General features: G+C 41.4%; 1 protein-coding gene across 1 annotated transcript in view; it reads right to left on the reverse strand.

Moving 5' to 3' along the window:
* The window catches only part of DNAH8 (dynein axonemal heavy chain 8), a 153,177-nt gene that overhangs the window by 131,716 nt on the left and 3,610 nt on the right, over positions 1 to 17,851 (reverse strand). Inside the window, exons 3-14 of the mRNA XM_081903566.1 lie at positions 17,550 to 17,684; positions 15,717 to 15,801; positions 14,790 to 14,938; positions 14,293 to 14,482; positions 10,999 to 11,162; positions 9,583 to 9,759; positions 8,348 to 8,461; positions 5,493 to 5,600; positions 4,054 to 4,155; positions 3,108 to 3,254; positions 1,950 to 2,147; positions 1,130 to 1,206 (exon numbers count right to left, since the gene is read on the reverse strand). Of these exons, the coding sequence (XP_081759692.1) occupies positions 1,130 to 1,206; positions 1,950 to 2,147; positions 3,108 to 3,254; positions 4,054 to 4,155; positions 5,493 to 5,600; positions 8,348 to 8,461; positions 9,583 to 9,759; positions 10,999 to 11,162; positions 14,293 to 14,482; positions 14,790 to 14,938; positions 15,717 to 15,801; positions 17,550 to 17,684 (1,646 nt within the window). The remainder of the gene's footprint in view (positions 1 to 1,129; positions 1,207 to 1,949; positions 2,148 to 3,107; positions 3,255 to 4,053; positions 4,156 to 5,492; positions 5,601 to 8,347; positions 8,462 to 9,582; positions 9,760 to 10,998; positions 11,163 to 14,292; positions 14,483 to 14,789; positions 14,939 to 15,716; positions 15,802 to 17,549; positions 17,685 to 17,851) is intronic.

Here is a 17,851-nt window from a genome sequence, read left to right on the forward strand (position 1 = left end):
AAACTATGTTTCAGGATACTAAGGGGAAAACTTGCTTGAATAAACAACTGAAGATGGAATACAATAAGGGGAGACGTGGGGAAGCTTTGAAAAGAAGTTAAGGAAAATGAGTTTAAAAGGTGGAAACCTTCTTTGTTGTTTTTTGTTTTCTTCTCTGGTCTTTTTACTTTCTTCTTACTTCTTTGTTTCTTTTCCGTTCTGTCATTTGTAACATTTTGAAAATTTAATAGATTATTATAAAAAAAAAAGTCTACAGCATCATGGAAGTTATGTTGTGTGAGAAAGAGACGAGGAAGAAAGAATTATTATTATTACTACATAAAATGTGCTGCCCTCTCCAACCTATCTAGTCACCCATGATTAGCAGAGGGGAACCATTTCTTCCTCGTCTATTATTTATTTATTTATTTATTTATTTAATATTGGCTGGGTTTCCCCAGCCACTCTGGCCGGCTTCCAATGAAGATTAAAAATTCATAGTAATTCTGTTTGCTGTGGCCAAAGTGTTAAAATGACATTTGCTGCTCATCTGTGAAGGGAAAAGTCACACCACCAAATCTGAAATTAAGATAAGCCAGGGAGCCATAGCTAATTGTGACTGCCCAGCATGTGCCCTCAAAGTGTTTGGAGGTGTGCATTTCCCTTTTGAGTTTTACCTGGTCACCACAGCAAACCGCATTGTTATCACCAGTTTAGCTACAATGTGAAGCAGCTTTCACTACATGGCTATCCATCCAGTGGAAGCACCTTCCTCACGTTAAAGATGTTCACCCTGCAGTGACATTATTCTCCAGTAAGCCAAATATTATGTGATAATTGTCCTGGAGCCTTCTTAGTAAATAGAAGCCACAAGGATATAATCTACTTTGCTTCAGATGGTGGTGTTAACTGTGCTACAAAGGAAATGAGAAGTAAACTGGCACGTGACACCTTTTCTTTTATAGCTCAACTGTATTTTAGAGAAGAGGGAATGTATTGTTTGAAAGATGTGCAAGAGAAACAGCATGATCTTTCTAGAATTGCATATGCTTAACTATCACCCAACTGTGCAGTCTGGACTGCACTGCGTGTTTGAAAAAGCCTGCTAGTTCCTCTAATTTAAAGTATTTCCTAAACATGTTTGCCATACCTTTGAAGGAGCTGGAGAGCATGTTGTGAAGACAAGATTCGTCCAAAACAACCAGCCATAAATGTCTGTATCTGGACCTAAATAAAAAAATGAAACATTTAATGGCAGCAACTGAGGCTGGAATCCCACTTATCTGTGAGTAAGCCCGCTGAAGACAGCTGGAGTTTCTCCTAAGTACAGTAGATGTGTTTAGGACTGCAGCCTAAATAATTAGCTGTGGGTTTTCTACACAGATAACAAGAGGCAAAATAATTAGTATTTATTTCATTTATTTATATGTAAGATTTCTCACCCACCATAACGTCTCAGGGCAGGTTACAGCAATATAACCATGCAATCTTAAAGTAAAACAATTCTAAACAAAAGCAGCACAGAACAGATTAAACAAAACAGAAGAGCTGGATAAAGTGGGTGCCCTCTGCGCCAATACACAGGGCACCCAAACAGGGATTTGGGAGGAGGAAGGGAGTCAGTTGCTACAGTCAGGGGCACCCCTCCATATTTGCAGGCAAAAATTATGCTTTAGGGGGGAAAGCCCCCCAAACCAGAAAAGCATGGCTGACTCTTTGAGAGGACCACTCCTATTTAGGAAGTAAGGATACACTGGAATTTATAAATGTATATAACTGACAGAATCTTAATTAAATATGAAAAGTGTATGGGTGATATCCAACATTACTCATACTCCAATAAGATGCCAAGTAGATCCGGTGAAATAAATGGACTTAAGTTAATTTATCAGATTTAATTCTCTCAGTATGACTTAAATCTCAAAAACACCAACAATTTCTATCACTTAATCAGTAGTTATGTTACTTACCTCTAAATTTTCGATTTTTGTCATGAAATCTGCAAAATCCACATCAAACTCTGTTTTCCGTGGGTCAAGAATATCGTATTTTTTCTTTTGAACGCTTTGGTAGATGTTTTTGAACTTAATTGCCATAATATCAATTCCTTCAATGGTGGACATACTCAGCGCAGAAAAGGTTTGAACTATGGTTATCATCTCTGTAATCTAAAATAGGGGGGTATTTTTCACTATAAAGATAATGGACTCCTGTAATTTTTATTTTTATGATTTATTAAATTTTTGTACTGCCCTTCATCCAAAGATACCAGGGCAGCTCACAAGATAAAAATACAGGATAGAAGCACAAAATAAGTAGTGAAAACAAAAACAAAACAAAGTAATACCCCTCCATCCCACAAATATATTTAAAAGGCTGTAGAATATTAATAAGTCAAAGGCTTGGTAGGATTACCATGTCACAAATACTAGGTTAGAACTCTTCTCACTGACATGAAGTTTTCTCTTTGAAGGGATTTCCACACATCCCACAACCACAGTCTAAAGTATTACAACTCTTATATCATTTTACCACCCCAGTGTGTGTTTGGCCCAAACTACGGGTGGCACTGTGGGTAAAACCTCAGCGCCTAGGACTTGCCGATCGCATGGTCGGCGGTTCGAATCCCCGCAACGGGGTGAGCTCCCATCGTTCGGTCCCAGCTCCTGCCCACCTAGCAGTTCGAAAGCACCCTTAAGTGCAAGTAGATAAATAGGTACCACTTTATATCGGGAAGATAAACGGCGTTTCCGCATGCTGCTCTGGTGCTGGTTCGCCATGCTGGCCACGTGACCCGGAAGTGTCTGCGGACAGCGCTGGCTCCCGGCCTCTAGAGTGAGATGAGCGCACAACCCTAGAGTCTGTCAAGACTGGCCCATACGGGCAGGGGTACCTTTACCTTTACTTTACAGTTGGACAAAATGTACCTGAAAGAACTGGGAGCATTGGTTTAAACTCTAGATTGTGACAACAGAAGGTAGTTCCCAACCCTCAAAGAAGATAACCACCAACACCTTAATGAACTCCTCGACTTATGTTAATGTGATCCTTTATGTAATAGGCTGAAATCTATTACATTTAAATACATGGTGTTTTATTCTTAAAACAGGTTTTTGAAGCACTCGTACCTTTTCTAGCCTTTTGCAGAAAGCTTCAAATTTGCCAAAAATATACATCTCAGAGACTTCGAATGTCTTCTCCCCTGAAGTCTCCAAAATTTGTTTTCTTGTTTTATGAAAACTCTTCTGATACTCTTTAAACAGAAAAATACAGTCCTAAGAACAAATAGATAGCAATTAGTACCAGCAAGCAAGCAAGAAAGAAAGGTTTATTAGGCAGGCTGCCTACAGCTATAAGCTGTCCCTTTAGCCCTCTGCGTGGGCAGGACAGAAATTCAATAAATCAATTCAATATTCCAATTATTGCAAGAAAAAAATCCTACCATTTACAGTTGTTTTTCCTGTGTACGTGGCACTACCCAATTAGAATTTGTCTTTGCATTTTTATATGCAAAATTAATATTTCATATAGCTTTAATGGTTGTCATCTACTGAAATGTGAAGAGACCTAAATTTATTTTTGCTCACGTGGGCAAGCAGTGGGAGTTTTGTGGAGAAAGTTTTCTTAGCTTATATGATGAGTGTTCTTCCCTCTCCTGCCCTGACTGCTGAACGTTTCTCGCTAATTAAGGGGAAATGATGACAAAATGCTTCCTATTTTGTAACAATTCAAAATTAATTTCTTTTCATTTCCTAGTGTAAAAACCAAACCACAGAGTGCTGTACTGAGACAAATCCCCCGAGACCTAATTAGGAAGCAAAATCTGCTAAGATAGAACAATCAGAATTTTTCAAATATAAAAGGAGCATGTAAATTATTATACTATACATATACTATACTAATAGATGTAATGAGAATACACTATAGTAGCTTATTGAGAATGAAAACCAGAGTCTTACTGCACAACAAAAATACAATCATTATAATATATGCACACATACACACTTTCAGAAAAAACATCTGCAGGGAGCAGTTGTAACGCCTACTGAAATCATGCACTGTTGCCACACAAACCTGAATTTTCTTAATTACTATAGGAGTCTCCTGTTCCCATACACGATTAAAACCTCCATCAGTAATATATGCCTTACATGCTGTTACCATTTGATTTGTAACCTATCGTACAAAAAGACAGAGAAAACATTATGTCAGAATTGTTAGAATAGAAGGGAAAATATATGCTGTATACAGTGCTATTTTTCTAGAAGAAGTGCCAGAACTTACCACAAATGCTTCCCTTGTTTTCTTATCATGGCAATGGCACCCACCTGAGAGGTGCTGGAACTGAGTTCCGGTGAGTTCTGGCTGAAAAAAAGCCCTGACTGCAAACTATCTGTCTATGACAGAGGTTCTCAAAGGGTGCAGTGTGCCATACTGGTGTGGCAGAAAAGTATGTCAAGTTTGACGAGAAGATCCAAGGGCAATCAAAGAAACATTTTAACATTTCAGTGCAGTGTAGTATCAAAATAATATTTTTTATTTACAGAATATGGATAGGTATCTTTTCAAAATGAGAGCAAGAACGCTGGCTATTCCTCTACAGCTCTCCATGACATATTGTTGTGAACAGGGATTTTCAACTCTGACTCAATATGAAAGATCAGAAAAGAGAAAGGCTGCTTTGTGTTGATGAGGAGAGGAGAGTTTGCCTCAAATTGGACCTAATATAAATGAGCTTTCCTGGCAAAAGCAAGCTCCCACCTCTCAGTGCATTTGTGTACATATATAATAGGCTTGGTTATCATTATATACTGAGAATAATACTTGTTATTTTGAGAATAATACATTATTACAATAAACATGCTATTGTTTTATCCTTTCTGGATGCCCCACAATCATATTATGAAGTAGCTGCATTTTGTGTTATAATTCAAGCACTGCTAGGAGTTGTTTCTTTTTGTTTCCCAAGGTATTTCTTATCACTAAAAAATTAGGTGTGGCACAAGCAAATTTTTATTCTGAAGGGAAATTGCATGAGCCATCTTCTGTGGAAAGAGCAGCCATGGAAGAGACCCCATGTTATGGAGGGAAAGGACAAGGATGAAGTGTAACTACTTCCCCCGTCAACATATGAGACACATTTACTCTCTTCCACCCGCAGCTTTTCTCCCATGCATCTCTATTCCCCTCTCTTCCCTGACTTCTGTGTGGTCTTCCTGAGACTCTCTCTCTCTCTCTTTCTCTCTCTCCCTCTCCCTCTCCCTCTCCTCCATGAAACATGTGCTGTAAATGGAAAGATCTGACGTACCACAACCATAATGCAATATAAGGAAGTTCAGCACTGAGGAGGAGGGAGAATGAGCAAGCAAGTTGACAACTGGCAAAGAGGGTTTGGCAGTTAGCTCAGTCGGCTAGAGTGTGTGGGATTACTTTACGTAAAGCACCTGATTCTCTCATTTTGCATTCTGGGGGGAAATCTGCTCCTTTAAATTTAAATACACATCTTCACCTACTTTTATAAACAGTGACGTCATTCTCTCAGAAGTGTTATAGTATCTTGAAACACTATGAATCATTCGGATAGCGTTAATCAAGTTCTGTATTCCGTGGGCCATGGAAACCTGAAACAAACATTTTGTAGAATTAGATAAATTCATGATGTGAGACAAGATGCTTTAAACTACCAGCTGGGGTGACGAAAAGCAGGAAACAGGTGTCTCTCTTGTGAACGGGCTAAATAACTGAACAGAGAAGTACTGGAGTGCTCTGTGTGTATCCTCTGCATGTGCAATGTGTACTTCTGGACTCGGTTCTTCCCTTCTGCCATCACCACTGATGCTCCATCCCACAGACCTTCATGTTTCAGGATAATGGCCACTGCCCCATTTACATAAAGGTTGCGCTCAGATGCACTGCTAAGTCACAGATGCACCAGCAGAGCTAATGTGGCACACAGGCACCACACTGACCTCCCCGCTGCTTTATTCCTCTCCCTCCTAGTAAACAACAGCAACCTGCTTGCCAGGAAGATGGCGTAGTTGCTCTGCTCCACCCAGCAAGCTGCTATTGTCATGCGCTGGTGCGTGCAGTTTGTGCATCCCTGCTTTGCTCCTTCCTTCCTCTAGTGTTTGTGGGTTTATTTCTCCCAAACAAATCACAACCAAGAAGCCAAGAACAACCCTAGGTTCAGATCACGATTTGTTTGGAATGAAATAAAACTTGTGGTTCAGACAGCATGCTAAGGCAATCGCTGACTGTGGTTTGTTTCCCTTCTGGAGGAGGAGAGGAACCGAAGCAGGAGACCTCAGTCTGTGTGCACCAGCACAAACCGATTTGCTTCACCATGGTTTATGACGTAGGGTTACATCTGAATGGAGCCCAGGATAGTATTCAACAACTCAGGGAAGCAACTATTTCTCAATGTTAACAGCACTGCCCTCACTCAAAATGTGACACTGACTCTTCAGATATGAAATCATAGGATTATATTCGGAAGAAAACCAAAAACTCATCACCATGTTCAATTGGGGCAGCTCAAGTGTAGTCACAAGGTTGCATGGGCTGGCAATCAGAGAAACTTCATGGCTGACAGGTGTGTAGTAAAATGTGAAGTAGGAAAGCAACTTTTGAATAGTAATAATGATCATTAATGGAGGCAAGGGGAGAGCTCTGAATGGCCGTTAAAGCTCAATAAAATACACCTTATTTACCTGCTTATTTGTCACCTTTCACCTCTTAAAGCAGTAATTTCAGCCTCAGTTGGGGAAATCAGCTTCAACCCCTACCACTAAAATTATTTCCCAAGACATTAACTGATTGAGTTTCTTGCTACAGTTGTCTGCTAGTGCCTTTCAGTCATACCATAGTGGTGGGCCATTTTCTCACCTTTGCATAGAACATGACTGAAAGCACCATGCAGATAATAAGAAAAGGCATGATAGAAAGCTGCGTGTTTATATTTTGCAGTATCCTCCCATCTTGGAGAGCTCGCAGAAGAGGTTGAACTTGGACAGCCTTGGTATCTGTGTGCAGCTGCCACTGAACTATCAGTGGTAGCACCCACCAAGGCAGTGAAATAATCTCAGGCCTTGAACTGAGTCTGCCCACCCAGGCTGCCCACTGCATCCTGCTGGACATAAGGTGTGAAAAGGGTTTCATCTTCCAATTCAACTTTGATGCATTCCTGTATCCTTTGCGAAATACAGTATACTCAGAGTCGAGAGTGGATTTCATGCTCTTTATTCAGCTCATAGTGGTGAGGAGGAATGGAAGTTCCCCCAGAATGTCTGCTTTATATACATTATTTACACAATGGACCCCACGTGATTGGCTAATTCCGGGATTCTCCTGTAGGCCAATCAGGTTGCGGATTCACTTCCACCTGGAGCTGAATTGGGTGGCTCCTGTGGACCAATCAGACTGCTGCATTTTGGATCCTATTCAACTCAGTACATAACACTTTGGCTGTTCTTTGATCCTGACCTCTGGCTTGCTCTTTGGCACATGTGAGGAAGCTTATCCCACTGGTGGGCAGGATCCTCCTCCAACCTCCATAGGCCACTTTGACAGGTGACAGAACCACCTGCATGTCAATCACCTGATACCACAATGATGTCAAGTGAAGCATTTTCCCTTACCAGCTTGGAATCAAAGTGCATGGGCAAAAGGCTCAGGGGTTTGCAGGCGCTGCCAATCAGCTGACCTGTGTGTGAATCCCAACTTCAGAAGAGAGCTTCCTTTGCTTGGGTCACTTGAAACCAAACCACATACACAAAGGCGAAGAGGTTTGCAGGTACCACCCATCAGCTTTTCAGTGCTGCCTGCAAAGCCCATTTTTGGCTTTACCTGCCCCACACCTGATGTTAGATATGATGCCTGGTGTAGGCCAGGTGAGCAGAGCCTGGGGGAAATGACCTCATGGCCTGTTCTTTGGTTTTGCTTCCAGGTTTGTCCTTTAATCCTCACTTCCTCTTCTGTCCTCTTTAGTCCCACCTCCTGGTTTGCCCTTCAGTCAGGACTTGTTCTTTGGACAATACCTCTTCTGGCTTCATCCCTTGACTCTGACAACACACATGCACCCCACCCCCACCTAGCTCCCAGTTCATCTCAGACTGCTGCCTACAGCTTAGCCTTTGCAAACCTTTCCATTCTACACCGCCACCAAGCCTTTCTAAGTTGTGTTGCTATATTTTGTTTGGATAGCTAGCCCTAAAGGTTACTTTGTGGTTAAAAAAATACAGTCTGGGTGGTATTTAAATATGCTCAATTTTATATGTACTGCTTTTTGACACACATCCTAAAGCCATTCATTACATGCAAGTCTAATGAGAAAAGTAACATTATATGAATTTAAAAAACCAGTACTTACTAAATCATAGTTATAAAGCGGCTGGCAAACTTTTTCAAGGGTGTACAAATACCTCACATTATCTTTTGATTCATTTGCTGTATCTGTTATTCTGGCATCCAATTCTCTCCACAGCTAGAGTAAAAAATTATGGAACAGGTTAGTGTAACAACATAAAATGTGAAAAATTCACAAAGTAGAAATTGAATTACATTCAAACCACACGGACAAAATATACTCTGAAAACCTTCCCCCCCCCCCCAATACATGCTAGTTAACAACATTTTCTCCTATAAATTATTTTCTAGAATTTATCTCATGCCAATAGAAGCTGCTTTAACACAGTAGATAGAAAGCTGGACTCTGGGAGAGTCTTATGTTTGTCATAGCTATGTACACATTAAGATTTACTCTGACTCCAGTGCTCCTACTGCTAGTTTATGAATTTGTGTACACATGGCGTTAGCCACAATTCAAGGGTTTTCTGTAGTTTCTTGTGAAATGCTGCTGTTTAATGTGTTTTCCTCCATGCCAGGTTCTCTCTGACTTGAGAACTGTAGACTTGTTGGATTCATAGGAAAGCCCAGGTGTGTACATCTGAGATTCTTACCTTTCCTTCCAGGGCATGGAAATGGTGGGAGAGGTCTTACATACCTGGCATCGTTGTGCAAAAGCAGCCCCTCCCCTCTCCCTCTCCCTGTAAGTCCCACATCACATGGAATGAAACTATGCCTACCAATCCTGTATAGAGGTCACATTGTAAATTATCATGCCAGTTGATATAATCACTCTGCTGTACATTAATGCAATAAACATAACAGATTTTTAAAATTGTAGCTAAATGGTGGCAAAGGAACCTTTTGCGTCTATGTTCCTATGAAGGGTTATAATAGTAGTTACAGAACTAAACCAGGCAGTGGCAGTTACTCTGAATTAATTAAATTGGTTTGATAAAATATAGTCCTACATATGTGGCATACCTAGCCTTTGAGATGCATATTTTAGGACTCACCCTATTTTTGTGATTGCCAATTGTTCTAAACTGTTTTTAATGCTGTGCTGCATTTTAAATTATTCTAACCCACCCTAGGACCTTAGAGTGAAAGATGGGTGTAATAATAATAATAATAATAATAATAATAATAGCTGTGACAAAAGGATGCCACAGACACAGTGTCATTAAACAAAATTTATAACACACACATACATTTTAAAGCAATGAAATAATTTCTTATTAAAGAATAAATTAGAATTACCTTTATTATTTTGGAGCGTGCAACATTTAGGACATTTATGACAGCCTTGCAATTTTGTCCTTTGATCTGTTCAATAATAAAATTAAACTTAGCAGACATACGCTTCCAGTGTTCTAGTTCGGTCAGAGGACCTGAGTCATCAGCTTCCTTTCTCATCTGTTCACTCTCAATCAACACCTGAAAAGAAAGAGTGTTACGTATACAGAAAGAGCTTATCACTTGGTCATAAATTTCACATTCTACATAGCCATTATAAGCTCTGTCAATATTCCATTTCCTGCAATGAAAACATAAGGGCTGGTCACAGATGCTGATGGGTGCAAACTGGATGAAATTCAGCTTTTCTAATTTAACTTGCACATTGTTTTCTCAGTCCTTACTCCTGCCCCCCCCCACCAGTAGTCTTTATTGCTGGAGTATAATGGCACCTGGCACATTTATTTATGCATTTTCATTAGTAAATATAACTACACTGTCATACTCATTCACACCTGCTGATACTGAGATAACTTAATTCAAATGCAGCTTAATGTAGACACTATGCTGCTCGTACATACGTACTGTTGTACTCAACAAAATTCCAGCCCATATCCCCCTCCCCCTCCCCCCAATTTAATATGGATTTACTGTTTCCACTGATTATTTATTTATTTATTGGATTTCCACACAAACAGTAGATTCAGATTAAATAATACGAGGCAGCGTTTTGATGAAGACAATGTCAGGTCGATGCTGCTGCAAAAACCTGCATGCATGTGCAAACAATACTCTGCAACCAATGTGCTTCCCATTGCTGTTCTATCCTGTTATTTCCTATGAAATGTGTTTTGATGCATTTTCCCGCAAGCCGGCTCCTATCCAAATTAGGAAAAAGAACTGCATTTTAAGCGGGCAATGTGTACACCCTAAGTCCACAAGAAACTGCCATGTGGAAATGGCAATAGCTGACAATCCAAAGAAACTGTTTGGGGGTGCAAAGGGGAACCAGCCATGTTCAAAACACTTTTTCCCCCAAGTTACAACATTTTCAAGAATGAAACATGCAAGTCATGTTAAAAATGAACAGCAATCTGTGTCTTTGGCTGTGGGAGCTGCCAAAGCAAGTTCCAGCCAATTAATTATTCTATTTTATTTTAAACATTTCCAGGCTTCCCTTCCCTTTTTAGGCTGCCCTTCAGTAAAACAATCACAACAAAGTAAAATAGAATAAGAAGCACAACAATATAAAAATACAAGATATGATTTCTAAACGATGTTTTGTTTTAAACTATGTATAGAATGTAGCCATTGAATTTCACATCACCTTGCAGTTTTTCCAAGTAAATGTAATACACATATAAACATGGCATTTACAGTGCTCCATATATACTGGAGAATTCCTGGTTCTTCGTAGCTAAAATACAAAAAGAAACTTACTTGCTCAATTTGCTTATACCATATCATAAGCACTTCCTCTAATTGATGAACAGTATCAGGATTAGCAGCTGCTGCTGTCACTTGCTCAAAAGACTGGAATTTACTGAAGTCAATATAATCTATTTTTTTCAGCTGTACTGTCCCTTCAATGCTCACTCTTGCACCTAAAATAAATAACAGAGAATGTTGTGGGCCCAGGCGCATTGAAGTCATGGGCAGCAGGGGTGAGGCGTGGTGAAGTTGCAAGAAACACAAGACAACAAACTGGAATATAAACAGGCCACAACTTCATTGATTACAGATGTCAGCAGCTTTTGGCGCAGGCATTGGGTGTGTATCCTGAATCAATCAACACATCCGCTTGTTGTTTATTTGGCAGGGTTAATAATCATCTTATGATGTACATCAAATTGGGGCAACTCCCGCCCCCAAGATCACCATTTTGGGGGTGCTATGGTCCATCAGCTCTCATCTGGGTGTCTGGACAGAAGCACACACCCACAAACACCCAACCCTTTGATGGGATACCCGACTCCTTGAATGTCATATGACAAAGATATTTGAGAGCGGAAGCAGTAAAGGAGTCTAGAAATGTTGTGAAATGCTGAAAAGCTGCAGAATCATTTGGGCATGCTGAATCACTGTGACTCCTCGTGAAGATGACTCATTCTCTGTATAAATATTGTATCTGCTTGCAGGCAGACTCAGGTGGTGGGGTGGAGCCTGTGCTCTGTGGAGCCTGTGCTCAGTGGTGGAGACTGTTGGTGTGTCATGCCTCTGTGTGACTCAGTAACTCTGTGTATGCTCTGCAGTCATACCTCGTGTTACGTCAGCTTCATGTTACGTTCTTTCAGGTTACGTCCCGTGGCGACCCGGAAGTACTGGGAAGGGTTACCTCCGGGTTTTGCCGCTCACGCATGCACAGAAGCGCAAAATGATGTCACGGGCATGCGCAAAAGTGGCACATCGCAACCTGCGTGTGCGCAGATGCGCCACTGTGGGTTGCGCTCTTTTCATGTTGTGAACGGGCCTCCGGAACGAATCCTGTTCGCCACCAGAGGTACCACTGTAGTTTAATCTTCTGTTCACTATGCTGTTATTTGCAAACAAGTTTATTTTAACTCAATAAAGCTTTTATTCTTTTGCTGAAGAAGACTCTGTGTTATTAATTTATGCTGCAAGACATTGGACGGGGGGGGGGGGGGAGAAGCTCCCGACCCCCTGTCCACCTAGACTAAGGATCCAACCCAACATAGATAATGTACTCAGACTCTACCATTTGATCTATAGAAAGTGTTCCATTTCAAGAGAAGACCTATATGCATTTTGCATACGAGTTAAGAAAGTGTCCTCTCTGCCCTTGAGTGGCAGCAGGTAGCTGCTCCTCACAAACCTCAGTAGAAAATTCCACCTGCAGGAAACAAAAATGCATGGAGCGGGGTGGGAGGGGAGAGGTGTTTTTAAGATGAGAGGGCAGAAGGGAGCCCAAAATTCAATTAAACATAAAACTTATTTTTCTAATGCAACAATAATTTTCCTAGCCTTTCATTACTCAGGGGAAAAAAATAGTTTCACAGTGTGAAACAGTCACATTGCTGTGCCGAGTTAGGCTCCAGTGTTTTCTGGATTGTGCTATCAAAAGATGCACTTCACCGAAATGTCACAGCACTTAGAAGCTATAGTGCATGACATTAATGTACATAATAAGTCCAAATGGCTTCTTACAGCAGAGAATTCAACCATGGCAATATTTTTATATGAAAGTTAAGATACTGTGTGCCTGTGGCTTTCCTTATCAAAGCAGAACATATTTTGATAAATATTTAATAAATCTATAGTCACATAATTTTATGATAACTTTGTAACAGTCTATCTTCTTTGATTAATATAATAGTCTATCAAAAATGACATACAAAATATGTGTTATGTCTTCCTTCATGAGATTTGTGTTATTTTTATTTGCTATATTATGATTCATGCTGCTTTGATGAGACACAGATTCTCTGATGTTAAGAGGTACCTTTCATCACTGCTATCTACAGCTTACTAGATTTTAGCCCCATCCCTGCATGCCAACTTTGACAGGTGGGCAGGACGACCAACCTGCCAAACACCTGCTGTCATTATGATGTCAGATGATGGCCAGATGACTTGCTCCATCCACCTGTAGGAGGCCCTTGTGCTGTGATTCCCAAGCACCAAACAACCAGCTGGTTGATAGGCGCATGGGAATCACAGTACTAGGGAATTTGGCAGAATTCTGTTTTAAAGATACAGTATAGCGTGTGTGCATCCCCATGCCTGGCAGGATTCTCTCACTGCCAAACAAGGTGTGCAGACTAAAGGCACATCTTTGGGTGCTTTAGCTGAGATCCTGGCATTGCAGGGGGTTGGACTAGATGGGCCTTGTGGTCCCTTCCAACCTACAATGCTATGATTCTACGAAAGGCCACAGTCTCTGAACTTGCTTTCACAGGGCTTTGTTGAACTGGACTGATCCTTAGAGTCAGCTGTCTTGAGTACTTGGTTAAGTGTTGGGACTTGTTTTACAGTGTAAGAAACACATCCCAGAAACATGCCTCTGGTGGTAATACAAGAGGTACTTTGTTAGGACCTGCAGGCTCCTGTAGCCTGAATCAGACATTATCTTCTCGGAAGAGGAAAGGAAGAACCCCAAGGTACAGTCCTCAGTACATACTGGGACCAGGGGGAGTTGGCTCACCAGTTCACCAGGACACCCACCCTTAGACCTCACTGAGTCCAGAGACTCAGGCTGAAAGCCCATGGTTGATGAGAATAAGACATACAGTGCTAAAGCCTGGGTGTTCGAGACAAAGAGGCACGCAGTGTCTTAGGAGGTATTTGTTTCAAAACCTAACAAAACTATATCCCCACCCTGATTTGACATAGGTAATCCTCATGAACAAAGGATCTAGAGATGGACAGTTGCTCTGTGGACATTGCCATTTAGTTGCTGGGCAGCACTGGACTTAGTTGTATGCGGGTGGGGTAAGGAGTTTCCTACTTCTGTTCTGTTTTTGTCAGAGACCGACAATACAGTTCTCGTCTAAGTTCCTGTCTAGTGTGTTCTGTGAGCATTCCATGACACCTTCTCATTTCGCTCTCTCAACAAGTGAACTTTCACTTGTTATATGAGTGAGCATGCACAGATTCGTCATTCGTCATGCATGAATTAGGAGAGAATCCCTCTTATAAACACACAAATGGCATAATACTTCAAAATCAAATGTCTGAGATTAATTGAGCTCATTCCTTTCTCACAGTAGGTCTTACCATCCAAAAATGCCATATATCTGTTCAGCGTCTCAGTAAAAGCCTGCTTTTCAAACTCTCCCTGCTTGGTTTGATTCAAAGCGCCCCAATTATTTGTGGCAAGGACAGATGGCAGAAAAAGATTTGCAAGGATATTCTTGATCCCAAGCAGGAGCCCTTCACTTCCTTCCAGTACTGAAAAGTATATGTCCTTGAAAATCGAGCATTAAGATAGGTATTAGAAGTCAAAAGCCCAAAAATCAGTTATGCAACAATCTTTGAGGGCTCTAAAATTAATAATCCTCTCTCACCTGTCACCCAAGGTGTTGAGAGGAAAACTCCCTCCTTCCATTGTATCCTCTTGCCCAGCCTTAACCAAAAGGGACCTAAAACTGGGTCTCCATAGAGAAATGTATTTCACCCTCCCAGAAGTCCCTACCATTTATGGAACCTCTCCCCACCCGCCACTGCCCTTGCCTATCTGATAGATGTGCTGCAAATGATGGTGGTGAGAATACCTCATGCATAGTTTTGACATTCACGGCAGTGTCATTCCTGGCACGTACAAAAAATAAACACAGCCCTTTGAATTTGTCTGGAGATTCGTGTACGTACAACTTCATCATTTTGGTTCCTTTCAGCACTCCTGGAATTGTTCTACCACATTCTGAAAACAAAAAAGCACCTTTTTAACAACCATAATGTCTCACTTTTATCTGAAAAATGCTATCAGCTGCAATGATGCATAAAGTGATCTAGTTACTGCCGTGAGCCCATCCTATGCTGCAGTCACGTTTGATAATTTATTGCAATGTATGCAGCATAGATTTGTTTGGTTTCTTGTGTGGTTTCTTGTGATGTGGAAACCAAGACAAAAAGGTTTTGGTACCATGCAAGAATGCCAGTAAAGATGGTCAATTGGGCTCCTGGTTCCACAACTTGGGCACTGCAAATGAAAAGGCTCAACCTTTGCCCAGCCAACCAGAGGCGAGGCAAAGGCCACTAATTATGAAAGCTCTAAGTGGACAATTTTACAAGGGAGGAGGTGCTCTTTCAAATATAGCACTAAACCTACATTTTAGGGCATTATGGGTAATAACCAGCACTTGAATTGTTATCAACTGTATTTTTTTATTAATAATGATAGACAGGTTCCTGGTTAGGCAGACTGTAGAAGTAAAAAGAAACATGGCAGCCTTTTATATTAGAAATCCAGGGATTAATTTTGGATGTCATACTAGCTAAAAGAGCCAATTGAAGCCAAATTGTGTAGTACTACTACCTAACGGCTGGAGGCGATATCAAAACTCAATATTTTACAGCCTCTTTGCTTATACTGTGGCCTCATGATTTACAGTAGTTTATTACCTGATCCAGTGTGACGAAAAGAACTTCTCAATTTCACCTGAGATGGAAGGTTAAATAAAATAATTGCTAACATTTACCGAGACCAGGAGCTTCACCCTCCTGATAAATGAACTTCAATGTTCTGCTTCCTCCTTTGACCAAAAAACTGTCAAATGCTTGTAACTGTTGAAATGAAAAAAGGTGGTTCAAAGTCAACATCTTACCAAAACGCTGAATTATTTTTATTTAAAAGAAAGCAACCTTGCTTAGTAAGAGATTACATAGTGAGTTACCAAACATTTTCATCAACACTGAAAGAAAAATGCAAGCTGTCTTTGTCTTTTTCAGAGGTATTTCCACCAGCCATAACTACTCTTTGACATCCGTTTTTAAGCGGGGAGCGGTCATTCTAATTTTATTCCACATTTAATCATTTCCAGAAGTGTGGGCAGATCCTGATTTATAGGGCAATCTTTACCCCCGATGCTGTTAGCTGGAGGAGCTAGGCTGGCAATGCAACCATCTCTCCACTGGCCTCTGTCAATGGATAGATGCACGGCTAGTGTGGCCTCAACTCTGCTCAAGTGGGTAGTGGCTTGTGGAATGGCCACCAAACTGAGTGCTTTTTGATGGTGGACTGATGACTTTGAATCCCCAGAAGGGTCCAGTCCCCAGGATCTCCAGTTATGCTAGCCTGGTGTTGAAGTAAGTTAAAGGAAAAGTGGGACAGGCGGTCGAAATACCATCCCACCTTCCACCCAGCCAACAAAACAATTGGAAGATTCCAGCATGGATTCACTAAAATCAGTAGACTTCAGTTAACATGAAGGTTTGTTTTCCCTCTCTCTCACAATGTTAAATTAACACATGAAGTATAACTGCATCACGACACTGGCTGTTTAATGGTTAATGATCTCTAAGAGATTATTTCCCTTTTTCTCTGTTCCCCTTTTCCTTTTTGCCTATTCCTCTCACAGCTACCAATCCCACCACATGCACACACACCACACAGACATGCAAGGGACAAAGTTGAGACCTCTGTACTCTGTCCCCAAGCACTTCAGGAAGAGCATCACAAGAGCCTCTCTCTTATGATAACAGGTCAGAAGCCCTGCTCCTCAATTTAGTGAACGTTGCGAGTCACCATAATTGACCATACACTTGAGCTCTTGGGACTATCCTAAATTCTTCTGAGCTGCATCCTCTGTGCAATTTGCAACCAACAGGAAATCTGACCTGGAAGAAGCATGGGTCTCCTATTGGTACTGTGCGATGGTTGTCATGAATCTGATGCTAATAAGCTTGTATAAACTTAAGACAGTGGTTTCATCCAGTGTGCCATGGCACCCTGGGGTGCCTTGAATGATGGTCAGGGGTGCTGTGGGCAACTCTAGCCTCTAACCCTCTTTCATTCCCTCCTCTGATGCCCTTTCACATCTCTGCCTCCCAAAGGTTTGCACAGCTATTTGTTGCAGCAGCCCTGGCTACAAGCTCCCCAGGCGAATGGTGCCTCTGGGGCTGGCCAAGGGGTGCTTCCCAGGCCCCTGTGGAGCGGTGGGAGGAGGCACCTCTCTTTGGGGCAGGGCGGGCAGCTCAGAGAAGTGGGAGAGCAGCTGCAGTAGCCCAGAGCACTCCCAAGGAGAGGGGGGGGGGGAGAGAGGAGGCTGAGGGAACACCCCACAAGGGAGTATGTTCGAAAAAGGGTGAGAGGCTGCCAGCTGTACATGCAAGGGGTGACACTACTGGACTCCTGAGTCCCACAGGGGTGCCGCAGAAAGAGTGTAGTTGGTCAAGGGAGCCATGGACCCCAAAAGGTTGAAAACTTCCGGCTTAAGAGATGAATGTGTTGACATTAAGAGGATTGAAGATTTAGTGAGCAAGGCTTAAAAAAATTATTAACTGTAAAAGCAACATCTGTAAAGCAAACTCACCGTTGGGCCGTCTAAAATTAGCTCTTCCACAGTTACGACGTCTAGTCCAAGTCTGTCTGACAGAATTTCAAATATATATTTATATGCGGCATTAACTTTCATTTTGCGGCCTTCCCTGGCTTCTTTAAATCGTGCCTAATGGAAAGAAAATGTGTTAAGAAATACTGCAATTCTGACTTCTTCTTCCTGCGAAACCTTTGTTTCCTAGGTCCCATAACCATACTGCAATTACACCTTAGTATGTGTAATTATAATAATCACATCTCTCCCCCCGCCCGTCATGTTGGCTCCATTCCCCTCCA

This window comes from Podarcis melisellensis, assembly GCF_964234715.1.
Source record: "Podarcis melisellensis genome assembly, chromosome: 3".
Lineage (NCBI taxonomy): Eukaryota > Metazoa > Chordata > Lepidosauria > Squamata > Lacertidae > Podarcis > Podarcis melisellensis.